General features: G+C 46.0%; 1 protein-coding gene across 2 annotated transcripts; it reads right to left on the bottom strand.

The window, feature by feature from the left end:
* Positions 1–268: 268 nt before the first annotated feature.
* On the bottom strand, positions 269–23,838 carry LOC311158083 (phosphatidylinositol-3,5-bisphosphate 3-phosphatase MTMR8). 2 transcript variants are annotated; one of them, XM_084213221.1, is made up of 15 exons: positions 23,757–23,838; positions 22,148–22,270; positions 21,095–21,257; positions 18,795–18,952; positions 17,153–17,281; positions 15,759–15,893; positions 13,939–14,071; positions 12,425–12,534; positions 11,416–11,541; positions 9,791–9,840; positions 9,042–9,242; positions 8,543–8,671; positions 8,394–8,420; positions 7,192–7,318; positions 269–5,463 (listed from the first exon to the last, which is right to left on the bottom strand). In XM_084213221.1, the coding sequence occupies exons 1-15, from the start codon at positions 23,778–23,780 to the stop codon at positions 5,236–5,238; spliced, it is 1,863 nt and encodes a 620-aa protein (XP_084069347.1). In that variant the 5' UTR covers positions 23,781–23,838; the 3' UTR covers positions 269–5,235. The 2 variants fall into 2 exon arrangements, with proteins under 2 accessions (XP_084069347.1, XP_084069348.1); XM_084213222.1 differs by lacking the exon at positions 8,394–8,420.
* Between the last annotated feature and the right edge of the window lie 3,452 nt (positions 23,839–27,290).

The following is a 27,290-nucleotide window of genomic DNA, read 5'->3' as shown; positions in this document are numbered from 1 at the left end:
TTGCAGAAGACACAGGGCCATTGGTTATATTCCCTTTTTTCCATTAGTTATGTTCCTTTTTGGGTTGTTTTTAACACCCTGCACTCCCCATTCCCCCCAAACCAGAGGGATCACCCCATTTCTGTTCTGTAGAGGGGAAGTGGCTCCACACTCACTTTATGAAGATCCTTTAAGTCACTCCACCTTTCCAAGTGTGGGGTTCTGAGTTACACCCAATAAACAGAGCAGCCACTTCCTTTAAAAAGGCCAAGTGTTTATTTTTGTAGGGAATAAAAATACCTGCAATCCAAGAGAGACTTCATGGGACAAACAGAAAAGACACGATTCTCCTCTAGACAAGATCAGCTTCAAGCAGTGCAGGAACTGAAGAGCCCCACAGAGCCCTCGGGGCACAAACTGGGGCTCATCCCCCCCAAATGTCCCCCAGCAGTGACACAGACACAAACAGCCACAGGGACATTCCCAGCCAGCACTACACACAGTTTTAGGGACATTCCTACAAGGATCAGGTTGGGGATGCCAAGGAAAATCCAGCCAGAGGATGGGATCCAGTGCTGAGTTACTCCAGTAGTTTCTGCTACATTAAATAGATGAAAATATAGAAATTATATAAAAACAACTCCTTGATCCTGCCCTGCTCCTGCAGCTCCCAGGGGGTCACATTAATTAATGTCATTAGCAAACCTGCCCTAACAAATGGCTCACCTGGCTGCCTGGTCCCAAGCACAGGCTTTACCATCCCCTGCTTCCTCAGCTAATTAATCAAGTGCTGGGTGATAATTAAACATAAATAGGACATGCAGAGCAGGTTCTTCCCCCAGGGAATGGCTGGAAGTGCATGAGGGAAGGATGGAAACCAGAAATAACTGGGAGAGGTCCCTATAAAAACAACCCCAGCCCCCAGCACAGAGCAGAGGGGTGGGAGGAGAGAAAAACTCCTCTGGAATGCTGCTGGTCACTCCTGGGTACCCAGCACTGCATCCTGCCAGGAGCTTCCTCTGGGGCTGCCCAAGGCCAGGTCTGCCAGGAGCTGAAGGAGCCTGGAGCAGGAGCTCTTCCCTTTCCAAGGCTTTTCCCGGGGGTGCCTCAGCTTTGGGAGCACCTCTGAGGGCTCTCTGCACCCCCAGGGCTTCTCCACACCTGGAGATCCTGTGGAGCTCTGAGCACCTTCAGCTCCTGCCAAATCCCACTCTGCAGGACTGGGGAAGCTTCCTGAAGCTGCCCAGCTCCCTCCAAGCCCATCTCCTCCTCCATCCCAGCCAGGATGGCTCTGGATCAGAGCAGGTGGATTTTTATTCCAAGGGATTAACTTGGAAAGGCAATCAATCACTAAGCACAAGAACAGACCAAGGCAGACCTAAAAGCTTTTACAAACCATTTTCCTCACCCCTAAAGAGGCCATGGAGAACTAAAACTATGGACAATCCAATTATTCCCACTTTTTCCCTGCAGAGCAAACAGCACCAATTGGATTTTCTCTCCCACAAGTTGACAACAGCAAAAGAAAACCCCAATTTAAGAATCCACAGAACAAAGTTCACATTTAAGACATTTCAAATGAAGCTCCATGAGTCCCTCTTGTGCTTCAGAGTAGGAGTTTTAAAACAGATTATGACAGGAGACTACAAGGTTACACCTGGTTGTAGCACAGGAGACACTGGGAAAAGGCAGGAAGGCATGGAATGTCCTGGAGAAACCATGGAATGTCCTGGTGAAGCCATGGAATGTCCCGGTGAAGCCATGGAATGCCCTGGTGAGGCAGGAGCAGCTCCAGAAAAGGGAGAGCTTTCCACAAGTAGAGCCCATCTGCAGCAAATCAGATCCCTCTTCCCTCCCAGTTCTCCCAGTGACAGGAATCCAAATGGGAAGAACTGCACTGCTCCAAATCAAAGCAGGACTTCTGACCTCACAAAGCACTCCCCTAGGAATCAATCAGGTGCAGGAACTTTCCCCAGCAGCAGTAACAGCTCCTCCATTCCTTCCACACATCCAGGGAGCAGAGGATGTTCCAGGATGCTCCAGTGCAGGGAACACAGCTTTCCTGGGCAGCAGGGAATGCTCCAGGGCAGGGAACACAGCTTTCCTGGGCAGCAGGGAATGCTCCAGGGCAGGGAACACAGCTTTCCTGGGCAGCAGATCCCAGCTGAGCTCTGAGTACCTCCTCACTTCTGCTCTTCCAACAGCCCAGAGCTGCCACCAAAACCAAAAAGCTTCTCCTTCATTGGTTTTCAAACCATGGGCTCGTGGAAAAAGAGGAAACACTGGAATCTTTTCCAGCTCCTAAATTCCAGCATCAGCATAAAAGGCCTGAGCATGCACACATCAAATCCAAGAGGTTTAAAAGACATGAATTTTTGGGTTTGGCTCTGTTTTGCCACTGGAGTTAAAAGCAGCAAGATTATTCCAAGCTTACAACACTGAGTAACTTGGTGGTGGTTGTACACATTTGCAGTAACGTTGAAGTTTTGTGGAGACAACCTTTTTAGGAACAAGGAAAGATTATTAAACTCTTCCAATGGCAATTCCAAAGGAATTTGCACCATACAAACATTTTCAGGAGCCTTCTGCAAGCTGGATTTGTACAATAATTAAGCAATGGCACCTTTAAGTCCTTCAGTAGTCAATCAAAACCCTCTCCAGTTTTGGATCTCTAATGAAAATTAGAGAATTTATTAAAGATATTCAAAGAATTGATCCAATAAAATAACTGGTCCTAAAAAGTGCCTGTCTTGGCTTCATGCCCCATTTTCTCTCAGATTTAGGGATGGATGTTGCCCAGGGCTGATCCATCAGTCACACCTGGATCAGTATTTCCAGTGTTCCATCTTTAATCAATCACTCTTGTAGCTCCCACTCCTTCCTTGATAACAACTTTATTTAAGTCTAATAAACCCTCAGCACTAAAAAACTTCCTCTTTGCCATTCCAGGCACTGGAGAAACTCTGTGCTCTCTTTTTCCCTGGATCTTTTATGTGCTTTATAAAATGGGTATTTTTCTTACCCAGAACAGCCACTCAGGGAGGTTTGGGTTGGGTTTTGCACACTGATTTACCCAGTGATTTCACCAGGGGTTAAAAGCACATGAGCAGAGTTATTGCACTTTATTGCACTTTCTGCTGTTACAATGGAATGTTTCTGCTTTCACTGGAGATTGGGAAGGCTCAAATATTTTCAGTTGGCTTCCAAACTTTTTATAAAAGAGAAAATCTGATTTGAAAACTTAATGGCAGCACCATTAAGTTGGAACAACAGCTTGAGAAGGGGGCAGAGCAGCATCCTGAACAAAGCTGCACAGGGGGATTCTGTGCAATTCAGCACAGAACAAGGACAGTGGCACAGCTTTCCTGGGGAGGTGAATCCTGCAACCCCCCACTACGATCTCAGAAATGTCCTCAGGCCTTGACCTGATAAGCAGCACCCTGAGTTTATCAGGAACACTGGCTGCTCCCAGGGCTGGAGTACAAACTCCTGGGTTTAGCCACCAGCCTTGGAATCTGATTTTTCTTGCCTGAATAACAAGGCAAGTGGAACATTTTTGTTATTGATCTTTCAAAGGAAGATATTGACCCAAATTGCAGTCAGGCGGGAAAGTGACTCTGATAAAAGCAACTCTCTATAAACAGGGAACTGGAGGGGAACTTTTCCCAGGGATACACCTGGACCTGGTCCTTGGGGCTGTGCCAGAGCCAAAGCACTGGGAATGCTGCTCTCCTGGATTATAGACTACTTTGGATTTGTTCAGCCTCTAAGGGAGCTCCTGTTGTGCTTACAGGGAATTCTACCTAAAATCCTTGTTCAATCCTTACCTGCTGATTCTCTGCTGTTGAGTTCAAGTGCTGCTACTGATTCTCTGATTCCAGGTAACCTTTAGGCCTGAACTGTTGATAATTCCAGGGCTCAGTCTGGGAGGATGCTCCACTCTGACCCCTGTGACTCCACACGAGAATCTTCCTCATTCCCTTTCATCCTGACCCTTTTTCATCCCCAGCCTCCACGCTGGTTAATTTAGATTGCCTGATTTTCTATTTTAGTTTTTCTCTGTGCGCTTTAACCATTTAATAAGTAAAAGAGTGAACCTTGCAAATGAATTTGGTCAGACTTTTTTAGATCAAACCTGCTTTTGCTGATGCCTCTCCCAAGAATTCTTTGGGTGACCTTCAAGCACTCATTTGTGACACCCAATCCCTGGGAGAGAAGTCCTTGCTTCTGTTTCTTCCCAAGTTCACTGCCATGAGAGATACTGTTCATGAGACAGACAAAACATCCCTCAAGGTCCTGGAATCTGAACATTCCCTAGAATCACTCAGCAAGTGATTTTATCATTTCAGGCCCCATTTCAATACCAGAACACACTCCCATCTGTAATTGCTGTCTCATCAATGATTCCACCTTGGAACAGAGTTACTCTCTTGCTTCAGTTTAACCAAGATCATAAAATAAGAGAGAAAAAAATCCACATAAATGTTCTGCTGCCTTTCCTCATTTCCAGTCCTCCCTCTCATCACAAATCAATGTGTTATGGGCTGGCTCTGCACTCCCATCAATAAAGGAGGTCCACAAAAGCTGGCTCTTCAAGAGGTCAGCTTGGAAAAAGCTGCTGAACTCAGGGGAGCAGCAAAAACCCTGGAGAAGCTGCAGCAGAAGAAAACCTCTCACAAACACTGATTACAGACAGAACCAAGAGCACACTGCAAAGTCCAGCACAAAACCTGCAGTGGCCTGGCTGGACATGGACACAGTCTCAGAGAAGGCACAGGGGGTTTGGTTTTGTGTAACAAATATGCATAGGAAACAAAACATGAATCAGTTCTGCTACAAGGCAAGGGTCCATGCAGAGATTCATTCACAGCTAAGAAAGGTTGGGGGTTTTTTAACATTTGAAGACAGACTGAAATTTTTTCTTGCTTTAAGATGACCTTGGACCACCACTGAGAACAGAAGGATTTGCATCCTTCCTCCTGCAGTTACTGCCCTGCTCCTCATGGAATTGGCAAGATTTCTTCCAGCCTCCAACAGTAGGGCTGGCAGGCAGCCCTAACCCTCAGAAATGCACGTGTTGCCACTGAAAGCCAAGTTCCCAGGAATGCCAGGCAGGCTCCTGGCAGCTCTGCATCACCTGAGCTGCAGGAGGTGTCCCCCAGCAGCTGCTCCCAGCCCTGCACACCCCTACTCACACTCAGCTGCAAATGGGGGCTGCAGCAGCTCCCCAGAGCTTCTCCCAGCAGCTCCCAGAGCTCATCCCTGGTGCTGAGCCTGCCCATCCTCCCTGCAGGCTCCGAGATCCTGGGGCTGGGCTGGGCTCTCCTTGTGCTTCTGGTGCCCCAGGGAGGGGCCATTGCTCAGCACAGGGGCAGCTCCCTCTGCACAGTCCTGAGGAGGAGTTGGGGATTTGGCAGCAGCAGCTCCTGCCTTGGGTGAGGTGCAGCCTTTGCTGGGCAAGGGGCCGTCCAGGATAGGGAGTTTCTGCACAAATAAAAAGGCACAAAACCAAATAATTAATACCTAGATGCCAGAGAGGGACAAAAACCAGGTGTCAACACAACAACAGCCCTGTGGCAGTGCTTCTTTTCCAGCTCTGAAATCCAGCACTGAAATGGCTGGACACAAATCCTCAAATTCCTGACACAAACATCAGAAATACCTGGACACAGATCCTGCCATGTCTGACACAAACATCAGTGTTTAACCAATAAAGCTGAGTAAAGCTGAAGTTTTCAGCATTCACATCACCCCAGCAAAGGACACTGATGTTCTTCTCACTGGTGTATTTTAAAAACTGTAATTTGATTTGTTTGGGGGTGTTTTGGGGATCTTATCACACAGAGGTTTGTCACTGAAACCCTCATTTTCACCCAGCTGGTTGGTTCATCTGTCATTTACACTGGCTTGGTGTCAGCATCTCCTGACCTCAGCCCAAGGATTCTGGCAGTCCCCTGGAAAACAGGGACAGAACAAAGCTCCAGTACCTTGAAACAGCACAAACATCAGTCACTGGCAGGGAGCTTTCAATTATACACAAGGCACAGGGAGTTTCCATGTTTGCAGTAAAGCAAGGATAGCATTTACTCTGAAATGAAGGGCTGGCTTGGATCCTGGCCCTACAACAGTGAGTGGCAAAAAAATCCCCAACAAAACAAATCCACTCAGATTTTTAAACTAAAATTTTAACAGGATTCTTTTTCCTAGGACAGATATAAAATGGTACATTTGCTTACATTATTTTAAGACCTGTTTAATAAAATTGCATGAATTGTCAGTATATTTATCTGATTTGACTTTATATGATGGGAAAAAAAGAAATAAATGCCAATATTTAAATATTTATATTATATATATGTATCATTGTAGACAATATATTTCAAGAATATATGTTTATAATCTATATGTTTAGAATATATATGTTTAATAGATATAGTGTACTTAATGGCCAATATTTAAGGATCTAGATTGTATTATTATTATATATGTATATTGTTATACAATATATTTATATATTATATATGTATGATTTTATACATCTATATAAGATATATTTATATCATACATGTGTAATTAATATATTTAATGGCCAATATTTATATATTTAGATAATATGTATGTAAAATTTTATACAATATATTTATACAATATATTTTATTATATATTTATATATAATACATGTAAAATGTGATATATTTAATAGCCTATATTTACATATTTATATTAGATATGTATGTATAATTTTATATAATATATTTATTCAATTTGTTTCTATTATAGATGTATAATGTATAGCTTTGATATTTAATGGCCCATATTTATATATTTATATAATACATTTTTTACAATATATTTATAGTATATATTTTTGTTATATACTTTTATTATATTTATATATAAGTACAATTTCTATATTTAGTGGCCAATATTTATATATCTATATATTTACATATAATATTTATATATAATATATTAGGATATAATATGGGATATAATATAATATGGGATATAATATGAGTTATGGGATATGGGATATAATATGGGATATGGGATATAATATAATATAAAATAGAAAATATAATATGTAATATGCAATATACAATATGCAATATACAATATGCAATATACAATATGCAATATTTCCACAATAAGGCCAGCAGTGATCTCAGTTAACCCTTCCAACCCCCAGGCCCTGCAGCCCCTGTGGCTCACGTTTTCCAGCTGGGCTGCGCTGTCCTCCAGGCTCAGGCTGTGGCTCAGGCAGCTCAGCAGCTGCTCCAGCACACTCTGCTTGGGGTGCATGCCCTTGTCAAAGCGGTTGTACATCCCACACCAGAACCTCAAAAACAGGCCAAAAGCAGCAGTTAGGGGCTCAGCTGGACACTGTTGCCAACAAATAGATGTTGGTTAGTATTTTTAATAAATTGAGATTAGGAATGAATTAGAAAACTTGCCACAGCCTTGGATTATTCAATTCAGTAGCAACTTTTCTTCAAGTTAAAAAATCTGGCAGTAAATATTAGAATAGGATGAAAATATATTTTTTTTTAATAGCAGATTAATTGGAAGCTTGGGCAGCTTATTTTCCACTCCTTAGTTTGCCCTGATATCTCAGGTTTGAGCTTTTATGTTTTTCAGGGTCTGTACTGCTCTAGTGTGTGGGTCTGGGCTTCACATTAGGGGATGGTGAGCCCTGTGCACAGAGCAGGGAGACAAAACAATTCCTGCTCCAGCTGGGACCAAGGACAAATGATCCAAATCTCAGGCCCAAGAGCCCAAAAAATGTGGACTGAAGACAGAAAAGCATAGACTGAAGAGAGAAAAACAAGAAGGATGGGACTTCATAACCTAAAGCTGGAACTGGACAATGAACTCCAAGATGCAAATGGAGCAGAACTGATAAAAGTGAGAGACCCTGTGAGCAGTCAGGGATTTTTGTGACCATTTTGGTTCATCTTGGGTGCAGCCCTGGCTGGGCTCTGGTGCTGCCCAAGGTGCATCCATTGGGGCCTCCTAATAAATCCCTGCTTTATTCTTTAGCTCTGTCCAGTCTCTGTTCTAGGTCAGCCTCCACAAGGCATCAGCCCAACCTCCCTACTTTCATTGGCACACACAGCACTTAAAATCTCATTTTCATCTCCCTCTCTCTCAGCAGGACCCAGGAGTGATGCAGAAACAGCCTGGGAAAAATCCTGAACTGGGCACCAAAATTCTCGCTTGAAAGACTTCCTTAATATACATTAAAAGGAGGAAAAGAGGAACTGTTTCAAACACTTCAGTGTGACAGAGCAAGGAGTCAGGGGGTGCGTGTGGTTCTGTCTGAAGTTCTGCTTTTCCTTGCCTTTCCCCATCCTCTTTTCTCAACACCAAATTACAAATATTATTTTAAATTACAGCATCTGAATTTATTTTACCTTTGCACTGCTCCTCTTAGTTTATGCCTGAGGAATAGAGGGGAAAGGTAAAACAAACCAAGCTAATGAGTGCAAATTTATTTGATTTAACATGAGTTATTAATGAAAGAAATGTTCCCCTCCTTCCCCTCATTAGCTGAGCCACTTACTGGAAACTGAAAGGTAGAGTGTTTGGTTGAAGCTCTTTGTAAGCTGTAAATCCTCTGTACAAAGGATTTCTCAACTCCTGCTTCCTCTGTAAGAGGAAAGGCCACAGGGAATGGGTCTTCTCAAAGATTCTGCAAAGTACAAAGAACATCTGATCACTAAAAAAAAGCAGCAAGTGGATTAATAACTGCAGCTGTTGGGAGCAGAATTAGATTAAGGGAGCTAAGAATTGTTTTTAATTAGGATCTGATTGATTTCATAAGCATAGGATATTAAAATGGACACTCTCCTGTCCAGAAGGGATATCTGCAAGTTATTGTTGTGCTCCAAACCAAAACATCTTTTTTGGGATGTAATTCATATTCTTTTCTCCTGTTGGTTAAGGGTAGCACTGCCTTGATAAATGGTTATGATTCACAGTCTCCAATTCCATAAAACACAGCCTTTTTCAGACATTCCAGGGGATCTGTGGCCTGCTGGCTCCAGGAGCCCCCAGCTCACCTGAGCTCCTCCCTCTCCCTGTGGCAGGTGCCCAGGAAGTTGCCAAACTGGCAGGAATAGACGTGGTCATGGATCTCCAGCAGGAAGCGCTCGCTGAACTCGAAGGAGCAGGGGAACTGCTGCATCAGCTGCCACACACACTCCACAAACTGTGTGAACACAGGGGACACCTCCTTGGGGTCCCCATCCAGGTGGCCACACCTACACAGGTGCAAAAAGCAGAATAAATCTTCTGTCACCCACCACAAAACATCCCCTTGCCAGTTTTCTTCCAGTTTCTTTGATCTTGGCAAAGTGGCTGAGATGCTCTCCCAGGGATTTACCAGGAGAATTACCAGGTCTGGTGGAGCACTATGGATGGGACAGAGTGGGGTCACCATCCCTTGAAGTGCTCAACAGATGTGTGGATGTGGCACTTGGGGACATGGGCTAGTGCTGGTGCTGGGTGCTGGCTGAACTTCATGATCTTGGAAGTCTTTTCCAGCCTTCATGATGCTGTGATTCCATGATTAACACTCCTCAAATAACAGAATTTTGCAGGCAGGAAAACACCCACAGTTCAAGCCATGATTTTGTAAAGCAATAAAAACACAATGATGAAATACCAGCCTTAGCAGACCCTGGCTCTGTGTCACCAATGCCAATATCTTCCCAATGTTTTCTCCTTTTAATTTCAATTTTTCATAGGATGCCCTAAACCTGCAGGCAGTTTTGGTTTCACTCTCCCCAGGGGAATGTGCCCCTCTCACCTGTGTGAGAACTTGTGGCCCATTGCAATCCACTCCTTTTCTATCAGGACCTGCAGGTTCAAAGCAGGGATTAAGAAAAGAGCATTAATTCAGTTAAAAAAGCAAAATGAAACCTTTGATGTTAAAGCCTAAAAAGCTGACAACCTGCTGACCCTATTGCTATAAATATATCCCCAGAAATCAATGGGAACAGGAATTGTGATTTATAGATTATCCAGTTACCAAGGCAATGGCCCTGCTGGAATCAGAGCTCATTTCAAAACTATCATTTTGAGGGAGTTTCTAAGTTGTTAAAATCATAATATATAAATATATTGAGCTCAAAGAATTAACAGCTTAATATTACACTGTGCTATTTAATTTAGGAAAGAGTGTTGTAACATCCAGCAAAATAAATCAGCAACTGAAGTTCAACAAATGTTTAACAGACAAAAAGAAATATATGAAGTACAGCTGTGTAATGAGGAGTTCAGGATGAAATCATAACAACTATGTGGCATTTTTTAAATAAAATGCCTGTAGTTATAGAAAATAATAACTGTTAGAATCTGTTTTCCTTACAGATAAATAAGATAAAATCATCTGTTTTCCTTACAGAAATAAGATAAAATAATCTGTTTTTTTTACAGATGTCTCACAAGGAACCACATGACTGAAGCTGCATCCATCATTACTTTGCTGGATCATATTTAGAGATAATTCCTCCTATCATCATACAGATTAAGAGGAGGAGGAAGGCAGAAACTCACAACAGAGTTCTTAGGAAACTTCATTTAAATTCCTTTTTACTTTTTCCATTCCTTGCACTGCTGATGAATTAATTTAGGAATAAGCCCATGTCAGGGGACTTGTGCCAACAAACCATGAGGACAGACAGGGAGGTGTCTGTGTCACTGCTCCTGCTCCAAGCAAAATCCTGTTCTCAGTTCATGCAGGATTGTTCAGGGACAAAACCCAGGCAGATGTTTCATGTGTTGATGGAATTTTAACTGTTAAAAAACTGCAGTATAATCCAGAAACAAAAATAGAAACAATAAAACCAGCATGGAATGCAAAGAAACAGTCCTGGCACTAGAAAAGGCAAAATCTGCATTGTTCTGATTTCAGGGATTCCTTCAAGGAGCCCCCCTGAGACAGAGCAGCTCTTCAGGTATTTAACCAGAGATGAATGGAAAGAAACATCAGACTGCCCTGAATTCATGCAGGGATGGCTGCAAATTAAGAAAAAGCCTGCACTAGAAGCAAACAGCCAAATGAAAATGAAAAGGCTTTTAAAAAGGTGTGAAATGATGCAGATTTGACTGATGGACAGGGGACAGGGCTGACTTCACCCAGTTTCAAATCCCAGCGGACAAGAGACAGGCAGGACAAACTCCTCAGCACTTTTTGGTGGATTGCTGCCAGAACTGCATCCTTTGCTGAGATGTCTCATTAGTGGCTCCCATGTAGACATTGCAGGAAACAAGGATTTGGGAATTGCCAATCAGCTGCTGCCGTGCTGCTCACAGCAATTCCAGCTCGTTACAGAACCAAAGCTGCTTTATGTAGGTCACCCATACTTGTCCCAGGAATGGCCTGAGCCCTTCCCCAGGGCTGCTGGCACTGGAACTGCAGCAAGTCCTTACCATGAAGCCTTTGAAGGTCCTGTAGAAGGGGTCCAGGAGGAGGCTGGCCAGGGAGCAGACCTGGGCCGTGCGGTCCCAGCCGTCGGAGCAGTGCACCAGCACGCTGGCCCTCTCCTCCCTCACAGCCTGCCAGGGACACAGCACAGAGCTCAGGGAAAGGCTGTCCCCCACCTGCACCACCCCAAAACCCCGGGGCAATGGTGGCCATCTCTCCTCTGGGCTGTGGAAACGCACCAGTCCTTCAAGAGAAGCCCCAGCTAGAGCAAAGTGCTGCAGCAGGCTGATAAAAAACAGCCCCTGTGATCTCTGGAAGGCCAAGGATTCCCAGGCTCTTCCTCCGAGGAAAAAAATTGGTGGATGAGTAAAAAACAGTTGGACACCCAGCATTAGAACTTCAAGATAAATTAGAAGAGTTAATGCCAGCTTCCCCCTATCCAATCACCTTCTGCCACTTAGGGCAGGAGAGAAACAAAAGTTTCTTGCTTGTGATGTGGGCAGATCGTGAGAGACAACCAACGTTTACTACTCGCTCCTCTCACCACACACTTCCTGCACACCCTGTACTACTCCTGAGTGACTTCCTTCCTCCTTCTGCCCAACCTGCAAACCACCAGCTCTGCAGAAATGAGGACTGTGTTGAAAAATCAAAATTAGTGTCTATATCACATCAAAACAGGGGAAAATAAACCAGTCAAAACAATCCCTCAGTTCAAGCAGAGCAGTGGGTGAATAACGAGCACAGGGTAAGGAGTTGTTTGCACTGCTATACAGTTTATAAAGGTCATTTATTCACATTTTGTGATCTTATGTTTCACATGAGCTCTAATAAAGCCCTGGTACAATACATGACACAGGACCTGTATTTGCCCAGCAGCTGCACAACCCAACATTTTTGGAGAGATTAAACCAACCTGAACAACACCTTCTCCTCAGAGCCACCTTCCCACCCCTGCAGCAGTCCCCAAGAGAGCAGGAGGCATTTTGGAATGCAGCTGGAGAGCAGCTTTACCTTGGCCAGGAAGACACCTGCATCCATGACAGCCTTGATGTGCCGCAGCCAGCCCGAGTTCTCCAGCCCCGTCAGGAAATCGCTCATGGAGGGGGACTTCATCTCACACACTGGGAGCACACTCAGAGTCAGAACAGCATCCCCTGCACCTCCTCATTATCCCCCTGAAAATTTTAAGTGCTTGCAGCAATATCCTGTCTAAAGGACACACTAATGGTTGTGTATCTAAAATACATAACAAAAAAATTGCTGGTTTTGTGAGAATTTGAGGCTCTGGAAATCTACTCCTGCTCTTAGTTTAAAGGGTAACTCATTATTTATTCAGCTGTGTTTTTTCCAGCAGTGAGCTGTAACTTCTCTAATCCCCATCTCTAACTCTAAATCACCATCACATCTACACTCACTGACTTGCCAAAGATTTGAAGTTATTTCTCTCTACTTTAGAGGCAGAAATAACAAATCTAACCTTGAAGGCAATTCAGCTGCTCTAATGAAACCCAGCACAGAAAACACTTGGAGTAATAAAGTTCAGAACACTCCACAAGCCCCAGTGAATGAGATTTTATCACTGCTGGAGAAGAACATGGGAGCAAACAAGTTTTTATTCTGCCTCTTCTCCCACCACAAAATAAATCTGTCAGGAAGAGGCAACTGAGGACTCAGAGTTGTGATCAGGCCACTCTTTTGGATGGGAACAGCCCCACTTGTGTCCAAGGTCACCATGGATCCTGCAGGGCCACCTGGGAGCACCAATTACCCAACTATTTTGAAAAAACGATGAGCATTATGGTGCTTACTAAAATATTAAACTCCTATTTTGGAGGACAGCACTTGAATTGCAAAATCGTCCAAAATTCTACTGATGAAACTCTGGGCCTCATTACCCTCTCAATCCCCAATCTCAGGTGACTCTTTTGCCCTGCTTTGCATTCCTCCCTATGATCACAATGAACTTAATTACTCTGCATTTTCATATATTTATATATTTAAACATTAATTTAATACATTTTAAAGGAGTTTGGTTAAAAGGAATCAGAAATAAATGAAAAGTTAGTACCAAGTATGTATGAGACTCAATTCTTTGGAAGATCATGCATTCCAACTCAGAAATACTGTTAATAATCCAAATATAGCAAACCCCAAAAAGCATTTCTGAACAACCTCTGTTGGTTTTCCGTCAATAAGTCATGAAGCAGCAATGAGACTGTCTTAGCTGTAAAATGTAGTATTTCTCTAACCTTTTTCTATTAATTTAGCACATTCATCCAGGAATGCTTTTAGTATTAGTTGCTATTTTTGAACCACTATAAAACCAAGCACAAGAACAAAGAAAATGTCAAGCAGGAAAGCATTTTAACTGCATTAATACTTCCAGCCACCTGAATGCAGCAAACAAAGCAAGATGCTGACTTTGCTTCCCTCAGAACACGTTTGTGCATGGAACATTTGGATATTTGGCAGGAAGTTCTGTCCAGAGGGGTAAGAAAGACAAACCCCTCCAGGGCTGTACCCACCTTCCAGCAGTTTCTGCAGGCTGCTCCTCATCACATGGATGTTCTCTATGCCAATGAATTTAAAACGAATGTTTTCATAATTATCTTCATTCTCATAGCCCTTCCCAGCAGCTCTGTTGGCCATGGCATTCAACTGGCAAATTCAAAGAGCAGAAGAGAAAAGAAAGAGAAAATCACAACAAAATTCAGAAAAGCTGTTTTGCAAATACTTTTTTTTTTTTTTGTTTAAATCTCCCAGAAAATGTACTGGACAAAGCTGTTACTCAGCTGTACTTCCCCACCTCCCAGACAGTTCTTTCAGCTGTTTCATTAAAATTACTGCAGTTCATTAGTCAGAAGCTCATTAAAACCCTGCTTAGGGTAGTATAAACCCCCAGTTTCCACTATCAGAGACACTAAACCTGCCCAAACTGAGCTTACCTAAGGAAATTCAGAGACAGCCACAGGAAAGCAGAACTAGGGAACCATTTTTAACATTTTGACATACATGGTATAGAAATAGTAAGGGAATTCCCAATTTTCACAGACATACATGCACAGAGAAAATTAAGCCACCTGAGGGAAACACAGAAACATTGGAGTTGAGCAGAAAGAATGGAGCAACTGCAAGACAGAAGCAGAAATTAAGCCAGTTGCTCTAACATTCCCCAAACCAGTTCAAGAGCTACCAGGGCATCTCTGGTGGGACAGAAAACAAAGCAGCTCAACCCCCCCCTTATCAATTTGGGTAGCTTTTGGGAGGGAAGAGTCAGATATGGTGCAGACACCTCTAGAACTGTAAAATAAGCCCAGTGCCTCAGTTCTGCCAGAGTGGGACAGGCTGGCTTACAAGAAGTGTCACCAGTTATAGATGTTCCCCTTATCACCAAATAGCACAAATTGACACCAGTGAAGGATTTCAGAGGCACATCCCTGCCACTGGCAGCTGTCTGTACAAGAAATGCACATATCATGGCAGAACAGGGATCTCCAGGGAATGTCACACTAAAAACCAAAATACCCACTGAAGCAAGATGGGAAACACTCCCTGTTTTCCCTAAAAATACACTTTCTTTCTTGCCCTTCCCACAATTTAACTAAACTTGTAGTTTATATAAAATAAATGCAAGATCTGAACAGTGGAGCGGGTTCTCAGAAAGCTCCATTTTCAAATAATCAGAGCAATTTAAATCTTTGCATTTAAATAATTGTGAGCCATGAAAACCCTTGTGTTCTAATTGGCTCCTAACAACACTCCTAATCCATATGTTTACAGGAGAACCATTGGAATTAGTTTCTAAACCCAGTTTCTCAAGATGACAGTCATTAAAATTTTCATTTTGCAAATACTTCCTTTCAAATAAATCCTCAGCTGTCAAGTTCCAGCCCCAAATAGTGGGGCTGAGTTGTATTAAGCTCCATCATGAGTCTTATTTTTAAAAAAAGGGGAGGGATTGCTTTTCACAGCTTCACTTCCTCCCAGATCTGCCAGTAAAAGCACTTCAGCCTTGTGGAACTGAATCCTGAGGCTTCTCTCCAACTCCACTTCCAGTTCTTGTCTTTATCCTTTAGGACTCTGCAGGAAAACGCTTCACTGTCCCAGCCAGGTTCACAACTGCCAGTCCCATCAGGTCATCCTGAACACAAACTTCAAACCCAGGATGCTCCAGGAGGCAAAACTCCTTAGGATCAACTTCACATTCCATTTGTACACCCTGAACCAGGAGCCCAATCCCACACTCCTCTGCAGGACCAACCCAGAACTGTGACAGAATGAACTGGAAACAGCACAGCACATTCATACAAGAGATTTAAAAGCAGCCCAGAGCCCATGGAGGTACCTTTGGCCTCGTGTCTACAACATACATGAAGGGGCAGCCGGGGTTGGCCTCTCGGATGGCCTGGAGCATCTGCTCGTCCTCCAGGCAGCGCGCGCTGAACCCGGCCAGGGGCTGGCTGCAGCGGCACAGGGCAGCCTGCAACACACACACAGACACACACAGGGTCAGCCTGCTGCCACTGCCCCAGAGCTCACAGCTCCAGCCCCTCCTCCTGCCCCAGAGCCCTTGGAGTCACAGTTTAACTGCCCCCTGTACTCCCTCTGAGGAGCTGCTGCTGAGGTGGACACACACTGGGATGTTTCACAAGTGACAACTTTGGGGAACTTGGAGTAGTGAGGGTGAGGAGGCTCTGCCTGATGGTCACCATCCCAAATGTCAGCAGTTCATGGAATCCCAGAATGGTTGGGTAGAGAGGACCTTCAAAATATCTCATTCCACCCCCTGCAATGGGCAGGGACACCTTCCACTATCCCCAGGTGCTCCAGCCTGGCCTTGGACACTTCCAGGGATCCAGGGGCAGCCACAGCTTCTCTGGGCACCCCGTGCCAGGACCTTCCCACCCTCCCAGGGAACAATTCCTTCCCAATATCCCATCTGACCCTGCCCTTTGGCAGTTTAAAACCATTCCCACTTGCCCTGTCACTACGTTCCCATATAAATTCCATCTCCCTCCTTTCCATGAGCCTCCTGAAAGTACTGGAAGGCAGCAATTTCTCATGTTTTCCATTTGGTTTTTATGTCCAAACCATTCTTTTAAGTTTTCCTTATCAGTTGTTGCTGTTGGACATTCAGAGCAGCACAGGGTGCATTTTAAGGAAATTTCATTAGTTTCCAGCACAACTCCAGGCAGTGCCCAGGTCAAGGCACACTTCCTCAGGAAAACAACAATTTGGCTGTGACTGAATTTTCCTAAGATCAGCATCTAAAACACTGCTGAGGCAGCAAAGTTATAAATTTACATTCTGGTCTTTAGTGGAAAAAAAAAATGAAACCTTCACTTATTCTGAAGTAGTGGGGATTTATTTCAGGGTGGTTCCTCCTCTTCAATACTAAGAAAATCCAGCCGAATCAACATATAACTTGGTAAAACATTATTCAATATAGCTAAAGAGGAGATTAAAAAACCCCACATCAGAAGGAATTGCTGAAAGCTGATTAAGAAAAAATTCCCAACAGGAAGCTTGGAAAGTCTGTGCTTTTGGCAGAGCTCTGGATGCATTCCAAGTGATTGCCTTCAGCTCATTCTGTGACTCAGAATGAAAGCCATTAGGAGAAGCACAGTTCTCAAAGGCCTCAAATCTAATAATTATCTTATTCTTTCCTTTCATTAGAAGGGAACTGGACAAAAAGGAGAGCCCTCATCCCCCCCAGGCAGCAGGCAGTGAAGCACTAACATTGTTTTCCTTGTACAAGTAAGAAAGCACCGGAATCCGCCCTCGGCTCCTGAACCTTGAACTTCCCATCACCACGGCCTTGGTGGCAGCTCGAGGCACCACGATCTCAGGAGGGTATGTGCTGCAAACCTGAGGGAAAACAGAGAAAAAAAAACCAGATATTGCTCCTGAGCACTTCAAAATTAATGAAAAATTCATCTTTAGCTTATTAGGTTACAAGGTATTTAGGAAAAACGCAGGAAGCAATCAACTCTGCAGCTGAACCTAAAAACTGGACCGCACAAAGCAGTTTCAAAGAAGTTCTTTAAATCCAGAGATGTCAGGCAAATTTCTAAATTAGAATCACAGAATGGGTTGGGTTGGAAGGGTCATTAAAGCCATCCCTGCCCTGCCATGGGTAGGGACACATTCCACTGTCCCAGGGCGCTCCAAAGCCCTGTCCAGCCTGGCCTTGGACACTGCCAGGGATCCAGGAGCAGCCACAGCTGCTCTGGGAATTCTATTCCAGAGCCTGCCCATCCTCCCAGCCAAGATCTCCTTTCCACAAAAAAGAAATTAACTCTATTTTAAAAGTTCTCTCTAAATGTTATGCAACTTGAAAGGCACTTCCAGCACTCAGGTGGAATCCTTAGAGAGCAGCTTCATCCCTTCTCCACAAACAAGCAGTCTTTGCAGCATGGACTTCAAAGATAAGCTGCTCTCCAAGCCTGGCTTTACATCAGGCTTGACAATTCTAAAACACAGACTGGAAACCGTGAGGAAACTCTAAAGCACCTGAGAGTTCCACTGCAGCAAGCAAAGCCTCTGAGTGATTACTGATTTGAGATGGCCACAGCAGCTACTTCTCACATCAGAGCTCAATTCAGGCCCCGTAGGCACAGGCAGGTAAAACTGGCAGTCACCTCTGACAGCACAGGCTTGTATTTCTCCAAGCCAGAGCTTAAAGTAAAGAAAGTTACCAGGGAAAGAGATTCAGGGTTATGAATATGTTGGTGTCTTCCTTGAAGTTGCTTGCCTTGCTTTTCAACAGTCAGGTCTGACTGCACACAGCCTCCAAGGAAATAAAAAGGGAAATAATGTGGAGCAGGATTTTGAACAAGCTTGTTGACAAATGTTTTTGTTTCATGTTGTTTAGATCCAAGTTGGCCTTTCAGGGGAAATAACAGCAGCAGGCAGCTCAGACTGAAATGACAGAGGGCCCTTAGGTAGCAGAAGATCCAAATGAGAAAGCAAAAAAGGCTCTGTTTTCCACTGCTGTTTTTCCCTTCCTTCCTTCCCTAGTCCCTCTCCACTCTGCCTCATTTCCCACCAATCCAAACTGCTGCCATTTCCTTCTCTCCTCCACATCTGTCACCAGCCAGGTGGGACAGGCTTTGGAAATACCAAAAGCAGCTCAGGGTACTTGAGGCTTTGCCTAACAGATGGGTTGACATTTCTGCAGAAAAACAAGGCTCTGCTCCCTTGCCAGGGGGATCAAACACAACATGGGACTCTCCTGGAGCATCATCATCATCTGCAACTCCCCATCAAGATGACTGACTCAGACCAAGCGAGCTCCTTCCTCCCCAGAGGCAGCAGCAGGGCTGTCATGAATAACAACAAGGAGATAGTGCATGGCACAGCTCCTCTGGGCAGGAATTACCTCATAGTCCTTGTTAATATCCGTTATCTCCCAGGAGTCGTTGGGGATCCCCATGCGCTGGTAATCCAGTTTCAGATCAATCAGTTTCCAGCCCATCTCCCGGCTCTCTTTGGACATTTTAGGGTTGTAAGAGAAAGCATAAAGTTCTTCGTGTTTCACTGGGAAGGAGAAAGAAAAAAATCAACAAGTTAGAGATGCAAAGACACCCAGGGAGGCCAAAACTTCTGGAAATCAATGATTGAGTGCTACAGAGGAGCATTCAAAGAATTTAAGACTTCTCAACCTTTTATAGATTTTTGTTTTGGGATAGTACCAAGTGCTGAAATTCATCCTGAAATCCTCAGGAATTTCCAATACTCAGTTCCCAAATGCAGGGAGATAGATTAATTCTAAGAAAGTGCTTTAGCCCAAGTTGGAAGAAGTACTTTTTCCTAAACTAATGATTTCCTCCTGAATTCACTGTAGTAAGCATGTTAGATGGGATTTGTATCATAACCATTAAGCCACACATGAAAACATGGAATAAAAGATCTGTTTTCTGTGGAGAGTTCATACAACAGCTCCTGCACACCTGTAAGGTCCTTGCTCAGCAACAAATTCTGAGACTGGAAAACATGAGGGATGTCTGGAATATTGCTGTCAGCCCAACAGAAGCTTCAGGCTGGCTCTGACAAGTGCCCATTTACCATCCCAACCTCCTTCCCTCTCACAAAATGCAAATCCAACCAATAACTCATCCAGCTGATTCCCAAGGCAGCTCCAGAGACAAAGGGAAACCTGTCAGAGGCTGATAAAGCAGCTGGGTACTGAGCAGGTAGGCCAGAGCTGTCCATCATATGTGTGCAAATAATCAGTAGTGATGTGATCTGCCAAAAATCCATGAAGGGAGCACACTCAGACATCTTAAAACAACAAAAATGTGCTGTTGCAATCAAGAAGTAGAAGAAAAGAAAGAGCTACAGCATGTACACAGTTAAGTAGAGACCAAAGGAAACTGGTGTGAGCCCCTGCAGAGACACCTCCCACACTTCAAGCACTACCCAGACCTCTAATTTTCAAACCTCAAAGAGCAGTGACAGCTTTTACATGTAACACCACAAACCTGCCAGCTACACCATCAGAGGCAGAACTTCAGAACTAAGAAAACTCCAAAGAGCACAAGGGGGGTTCTGGGAGTAGACACAGGCCTTAATATCAAATTAAAAAACATCTAAACTGGGCAAAGCCCATTTCTCCTACAGGATTTCCAGCCCAGCCCTGTGTGAAGGCCAGCAAGAAGCTGCCTGGTGCCATCACTCCCCTCCCTCAGCCTGGTGACACCATCACAAATTGCAACTACAAATGATATCCTTGTAATAACACAACTCCAAAATGGGTTCCAGCATCCCAAAAGCAGAGGCTGCCAGAGGCAGAAGCCAGGCAGGAGCTCAGTGGAATGCTGTCTTGCAAGAAAAGCCTGAAGATTCATCCATGCTGGAATAAAAAGCTGGAGCTAGAAGAGAGCACAGGCTTTTGAGGGTGTCTGGCTCACACAGCAATAATGACTCCAAGTCAGGGCAGGGTGAAGCACGGGCTTCACTGAGCAAACACTGCAGAGCAGCCTAACCATGCTGCTGGAAACACAGCCAAGATGCCAAACTGTGGGATTTGGGAATTCTGTGAATGCCTGGATCAGCTGGAAAGGGCAGAACTGCACACAGCCAACAGCTGGGTGACACAAGGGACAGGCAGTGGCCAGGTCTGGGATATGAACTTTGCACAGCTCTCCAGAAGTTCCTCATGGGAGACCACAACATTCCCACTGCCAGAGAGTGACAAAATCACAGAGAGGTTTGGGTTGCAACAGCTCATCCAGTGCCACCCCTGCAGGGACACCTCCCATTGTCCCAGGCTACTCCAAGCCCCAATGTCCAGGCTGGCCTTGGAACTTCCAGGGATCCAGGGGCAGCCACAGCTGCTCTGGGCACCCTGTGCCAGGGCCTCACCACCCCCACAGGGAAGGATTTCTTCCCAACATCCCAGCTAACCCTGCTCTGTCATTCCTCCTTGTCCTGTCACTCCAGGCTCCTGTTAACAATCTCTCTCCATCCTTCTTGGCTCCCAAGACTGTGTTTAGTTCAGAAGCAAATGTCCTGCTCCACAGAGCTCAGCTCCCTGAGCCCTGCCATTGTCCCTGCTGTTGGATGCTGATTCTGACTCCACTCCCTCTCTCCCAAACCCAAGCTGGGGCAGCAGAGCTTTCCCAAGGCTCAGCTTGGAGCATTCCAGAGATTCCCAGGACACATTCCCAACCCCAGCACCTGGCTGGGAGAGCTTGAGCAGGGAGGTGAACACGTCGTGGCAGTCCCTCTCCTGCCCGATCACAAAGTGAGCCACGTGGAAGTTCTTGCAGTGGATGAGCAGGGGGTACCCAGCCGTGGTCAGGGGCAGCTTCTCCACACTGGAGATGTGGTGGTGCAGGATCTGGAGAAAAGGGAACAAACATCATCTGTCACTGACAAAGCGGTGAGCAGTGCAAGCAGATAGGAAACCTCTGTAATACAATCAGGTGATTATGCCTCCTGCAGCTAAGGAGCAGCAGGAAATGAGTTTATTTGTGACATCAAACATAAACTGCACCCAAAACCCAGGGAACTAAAGCAGGACCGAAAACCCACAATTTACAAAAATTACTTTCAGAGACAGATGTGCAGCTCAGTTTACCTGATGCACTTTGCTTTCCTTTCACCTCCATATGAAATACATTCTGTCATTCCCATTTCACCTTAGGATTAACAAAACAGGCTCATTTCAGGCTAAATCTGCACTTCTAAAAGCTGCAAATTCACATTTAGTGGTCTTGTATATGGATTTCGAGTCAGGAAATTACAGAAGTTTTTCACATTCCTTGAACTGACACTAACTCCATGAGTGAACTCTATCAAGTCACGTCACCATTGTGCTCATTTCCTTCCAAACCAACTGTTTCTGGGAAGCATTTGGGATCAAAATGCTCTACAAGACTACTACAGCTCTGGAATTCCCAAACCTGCTCATTCTGGAAATGAAAGCATTACGCTCCAGGACAAGGGGGAATGGCTTCCCATTGCCAGAGGGCAGGGATTGATGGGATATTGGGAATTGTTGCCTGGGAGGGTGGGCAGGCCCTGGCACAGGGCGCCCAGAGCAGCTGTGGCTGCCCCTGGATCCCTGGCAGTGCCCAAGGCCAGGTTGGACATTGAGGCTGGAGCAGCCTGGGACAGTGGGAGGTGTCCCTGCAGGGGTGGAATGGGACGATCCTTCAAGTCTCTCCCCATCCAATCCATCCTGTGACCTGAAGCAGCTTTCCCAGGTGTGTTTGCAGCCCACCATACCCATGTTTCCTTCCTGACTTCAGCAGAGGCATCCACGTAGATCAGGTGTGTGGCTGTCAGGTACAGGGTCCCGCTCGCTGCCTTCCTGCTGGCGTAGCGATCCAGCAACTTCACGTTTTCCACCTGCAGCAGGAACAGGACATGAGAACACCACAGAATCCCAGGAGTGCTGAGGTTGGGAAAGCCCTCTGGGATCATGGAGTTCAGCCTGTGCCCAATTCCCACCTTGTCACCCAGCACACATCCAGGTGTTCCTTGGACACCCCAGGGGTGGGGACTCCAAGTCTCTCTGGCAGCCCCTTCCAAGGGGAAATTCCTCCAAGTCCAGCTCTGATGGAAGCACTGCCTAAACACCTGTTGAGCTCCATTCTTTCAACTTCTAATACACAGCTCATGAAGCAAGACAGAAAAACACAAGATCTTAAGTCCCCCCTGCAACACCAAGCCACCCTTGCACCATAGACTCAAATTATTTCTCCATGAATTAAAGCCATAAAGGTTAAGCAAACAGCCGTGGTTCAGCACCAGCAAACCCTAACAGGATTACTGGATTTGTAGCCAAGATGATCCCAGTTTGTTACTGTGTGAGGCTGCAGAAATAACAAGACAAAGAACTGCAAAGGAAAGACTTGCCTGTGCTCAGGGTGACCAACATGTTGCTCTGAAAGGAACAGCCCTCTCCAGTCTGACTTCCCACTGCTCATTCCCTGTTAGTAGCTACTTCTTGTAACTCACTTCCTGGCCTCCAAGTGTTATTTCATAAACCACACCAAGCTAATTAATAAAAAACAGCTTTAAAGAACTCAGCGCAGACATAATAAAATATGTTACAGCACTGGATTGATTTTCTCCCGGCCTATTTGCCGCCTAATGAACGCAGATGGAATTTTTCTTTCACCATTAAGCAGAAATAATAGGAAAAAATAATTGGATGGGCAATGATAACAAATGTTTCAGCAGTAAATGATATATTAGTTCTGGGTATTGAATGTGCGAGCCTCCTTATATCTCAAGTACAAATGGAAAATCTCTGCAAATAAATTGGAGAGCTGAGGCCTGGGCTCGGTGTCCCCTTCGCAGGTTTTGTTTTTCAGCAGATATAACTATCAAATACAATATTGCCCTTTTCAGGGCACTACAGACACGCAGCACCAGCGGAGCACCTCAGAGCAGGGGGTGAGGAGCATCCCCAAACTAACGTCCTACAGAATAAAACGAGGAACAATAACCTTCATTGCAGTGAAGGAGAAAATTCAATTATTAACTGCTGCCTGAATAAATGCAATTCCTTTTAGCACAGCATTACCGGAGCTCCTGTTTGACTTAATTCAGTGGGATAAAAAAAAGCACCCTTTGGTTCCCTCCTTGGGAGTGAGAGGGATCTCCGCGCTTTGGCAGAAAGGAAACATTCCAGAATCGCCCCCAAACCACCTGGGGCTCTGCCCAGCCCTGCAACCCCCTCCCCACAGAGCGCCGGAGCCACCAACACCGGGGGACCGCGGCTGTGATCCCCCACCCGCAGCCCCGAGGGCCCGACGGCCGTTCCGCGGCGGGGGAGCGGAGGCGGCGGCGGCGGGGAGCGGGCCGGGGCCGCGGGCGGCGGGGTTACCTTGGGGGTGCTGATGTGCTCCATGGCCGCCCGGCCCCGCCGTGAGGGGCGGCCCCGCCGCCATCAGGGCGCGCGCGCCCCGCCCCGCCCCGCCCCGCCCGCCTCGCGAGAGCCGCGCGCCAGCGCCGCCATCTCGGCTGAGGGCAGCGCTGAGGGCAGAGCCCGCCCGGGGCCGCCGGGGCGTGCCCGGGGAGCCGGGGATGGGCCCGGAGAGTACGGGATGCGCCCGGAGAACAGGAAATGGGCTCGGAGAGTACGGGATGCGCCCGGAGAGCACGGGGTGCGCCCCGACCTGCTGCCCCGAGCCCCCGGGATGTGCCTGAAACTCCCGGGATGTGCCCAGAGCCCCCAGGATGTGCCCGGAACTCCCGGGATGTGCCCGGAGGCCCCGGGATGTGCCTGGAATCCAGGATGTGCCCGGAGCCCCCGGGATGTGCCCGGAACTCCGGGGATGTGCCCGGAGCCCCCGGGATGTGACTGAACTCCCGGGATGTGCCCGCAACTCCCGGGATGTGCTTGGAACCCGGGATGTGCCCAGAGCCCCCCGGAGCCCCCTCATCCTCCTCTCCATCCTGCTGCAGTCCCACTCTCTCCCCGTGTCTTTTCCCCTGCCAGCACCGGCGATCGCGAAGCTCTCGGGGAATATTTCAGGAAAAAACACCATTTTTTTCCCCCCTCAAAGCATGCGGCCATCAGCTGTGCCGTCTGGGTGAGCAGCAGGCTGACAGCATCCTCCCCTCGAGAAAGGGGTTGGAGGCGCATTTGTCACTTTAACACTTGTCACACTTCCCACAGCTAGTAACACCTGCTCGTCCTGTTTGCCGTGTGTTTGAAATTCCAAGCACGATGCTGCGTCTCGTGGGTGCCCAGCCCGAGGAACTGCTGGAATTGCTGTTCACTGCTGCAATGAATGTTGGTGTCTCACAGCCCCAAGGGCAGCAGCTCCCAGGAGTTTGTTCCAAGCCAAACTTTGAATTACCAAAAAATCCCCTTCAGGAGCCCCAGAATGTACCGGTTTAAAATGTTGGTGATCTTGTAGTGAGTCTGAAAATTTAAAGGTTTTAATTATTGGTGATCTCGTATCGAGCATGAGAATTGACAGCTTTTAATTACAGCAAAATCCGAATCCCAGACTGGTTTGGGTTGGAAGGGATATTAAAGCTCATCCAGTTCCAATCCCTGCCACGGACTGGGACACCTTCCATGGGCGTTATTCCATATTCTATAATTTCTACCGCTTGTACAAACCCACACAGCCTTAGATCAAGGGAAGAGGACACACACACAGGCTGTAATTCCCTGTCATTCCCGGTGCGGAGCAGCACAGACTCCTCCTCGGCAATTAGTGGGGGCAGCGCTCGTTAATTAAGGCTTTGTGTTTGTGCTCCACGTGATCCAAAGTCGTTTTTTCCCCCGGTAGCTTCTCCTGGGGTTTACAGAAGCATGAGCATGGTTTTTAAGTTAATAATAAACGGGGTGGGCATCACTTAGGGACTTTGCAGCACTGCACAAAATGTACCTGAGGAATAGCAATGCAGCTTCCTCCTCTTCCCTAAGGAAAGTGCAAAAACAAGACAAAAATAAAAAATGAGGGAAGAAATAAGGATGTGGAATGAGAAGAGCTGAAGGAACAGCTGCATTGCTCAGCCAGGCTTCTCCCCAGACTTGTGCCACAGGGATCAGTTTGAGTGGGAATCTCAGGGAATAAAGAGCTGACTTATTCCAGGGAGCTTTTCCCAAGTCACAGGTGGGTTGTGCCCATCTTGTGTCTGAAATCTGCACTTTTGGAGCCTGAGGAGATGAGGCAAAGGGAGGTGTCAGAAGAAAATAAACAGAGAACGAGACCATGGTGTGAAGCTTAGAAAATGCACTTTGAGTACATCTGAAGAGGCTGAATGCATAAAAACCCACCCAGATCAGAGATAAATTGGACTTTAAAAAAGGAGCTATTCCACCTCTCCTCCAGCTGCTATGGATGGATGGATGGATGGATGGATGGATGGATGGATGGATGGATGGAAGGAAGGAAGGAAGGAAGGAAGGAAGGAAGGAAGGAAGGAAGGAAGGAAGGAAGGAAGGAAGGAAGGAAGGAAGGAAGGAAGGAAGGAAGGAAGGAAGGAAGGAAGGAAGGAAGGACAGTGCTGGACATGTCCTGTCCAAGGCCACCAAGGCAATGTCCCATCCTTGACTGAACTGCTGAGTACAGCCCACAGCATCTTCAGGACACCCATTTTTTGGTGTCATTTGAAGTCACATTTATTCCAGAATTTCCCCTGTACTACAGGAATCTGTAACTCTTTTGGTCTTGCTCTGAGTTCCTTACATTGGCATTGATTCTGCCATTCATCCTCATGCTGGACAGGCTTTGTGCTGTGAAAATTTAGAAAAGCGATTTTCTAAATTTATTTTGCAATTTGCAGATCAGTTTGAAGTTCCTCAGCTTATAGGAACAAGTGAGCTAAATTGTAGGCCTCGTCTGTTCCCCACCAAGCAATTCCTGTAATCTCATTTTTATTACTCACTCCCCACTTAGGAAGTGTTTAACAGGCAGAAAAAATCTAGCACAATAAATCCCTATCAACAAACCAGCGAAATCTTGTGTGATGCAGATGAAAATGACATTTTGGGGGGAGATGTTTGAGAAAAGAACAATTTCTTGTGCTATTTTTACTTCGAGAACGTGGGAGGGGGCATTACCAGACACCCACACTGAGTGGCAGAGGGGCTGTTGCAGAGCCTTGTCTACAAGTGTCATCAAGAGAATGCTGCCAAAAATACCCTGAGATGATGAGTTTAGATACAATTCCACCCCCAGCACCTGCCCAAACACTGGCTCTTATAATTTGGGAAGCAGAGAGCCCAAGGAATGTGCAGAGAGTGCCAAGGCCAGCTGAAACACCAGCAGGAATTCAGCCCTGGAGTTTGTTTTCCTCACTTGAGGGATAGTCAAGAAAGAGCTCTCTCAAAAAGAGCCTCAGGGAGAACAGATCCTGCCTATAGTTTAGAATTTTGACTGCCACAAAGAGATTGTGAAGTGTTTTCCCAGAGAGGAGAAAGGAGCTTCATCCGGGGAGTATGAGGCTGCTGAGAGGAACGAAAGCAGAGCTGGGCAGGGGCTCCTGTGGACTTTAACCCTTGGGACTTTTCTTATCCCCAAGGGATTTTTAAGTGAGTTTTGCTCTCCTGAGCTGGTGTCAGGGTCCTTGTGAGGAGTTGCACATCCCTGTGTAAGCTGGGCTAGGGAAGGTGTCCCTGCCAGGGAGGGGCTGGATGAGCTTTACGGTCTCTCCCAGCCCAAACCAGTCTGGGATTCTGGGATTATAATTACAGCCTGTGCTGACAAACATGAAATTATGCAACTGAAGGCTGGAAAATAATCTGTGCTGTTTCTTCCACCTTTTCCTGCTGACATCCCTGGACAGGGATGATGTTAGTGCCAGGAGTCTGGAGCAGTGCAGTGGTTGCTGGGGTTGGATTTCCATGCCATGGGATATCCAGGGATCTGCCGGCCCAAACACAATCACCTTATGCTGC

The sequence above is a fragment of the Fringilla coelebs genome (assembly GCF_963513975.1).
Source record: "Fringilla coelebs genome assembly, chromosome: 11".
Classification (NCBI taxonomy): Eukaryota; Metazoa; Chordata; class Aves; order Passeriformes; family Fringillidae; genus Fringilla; species Fringilla coelebs.
This window is presented reverse-complemented; position numbering and strand designations above follow the sequence as displayed.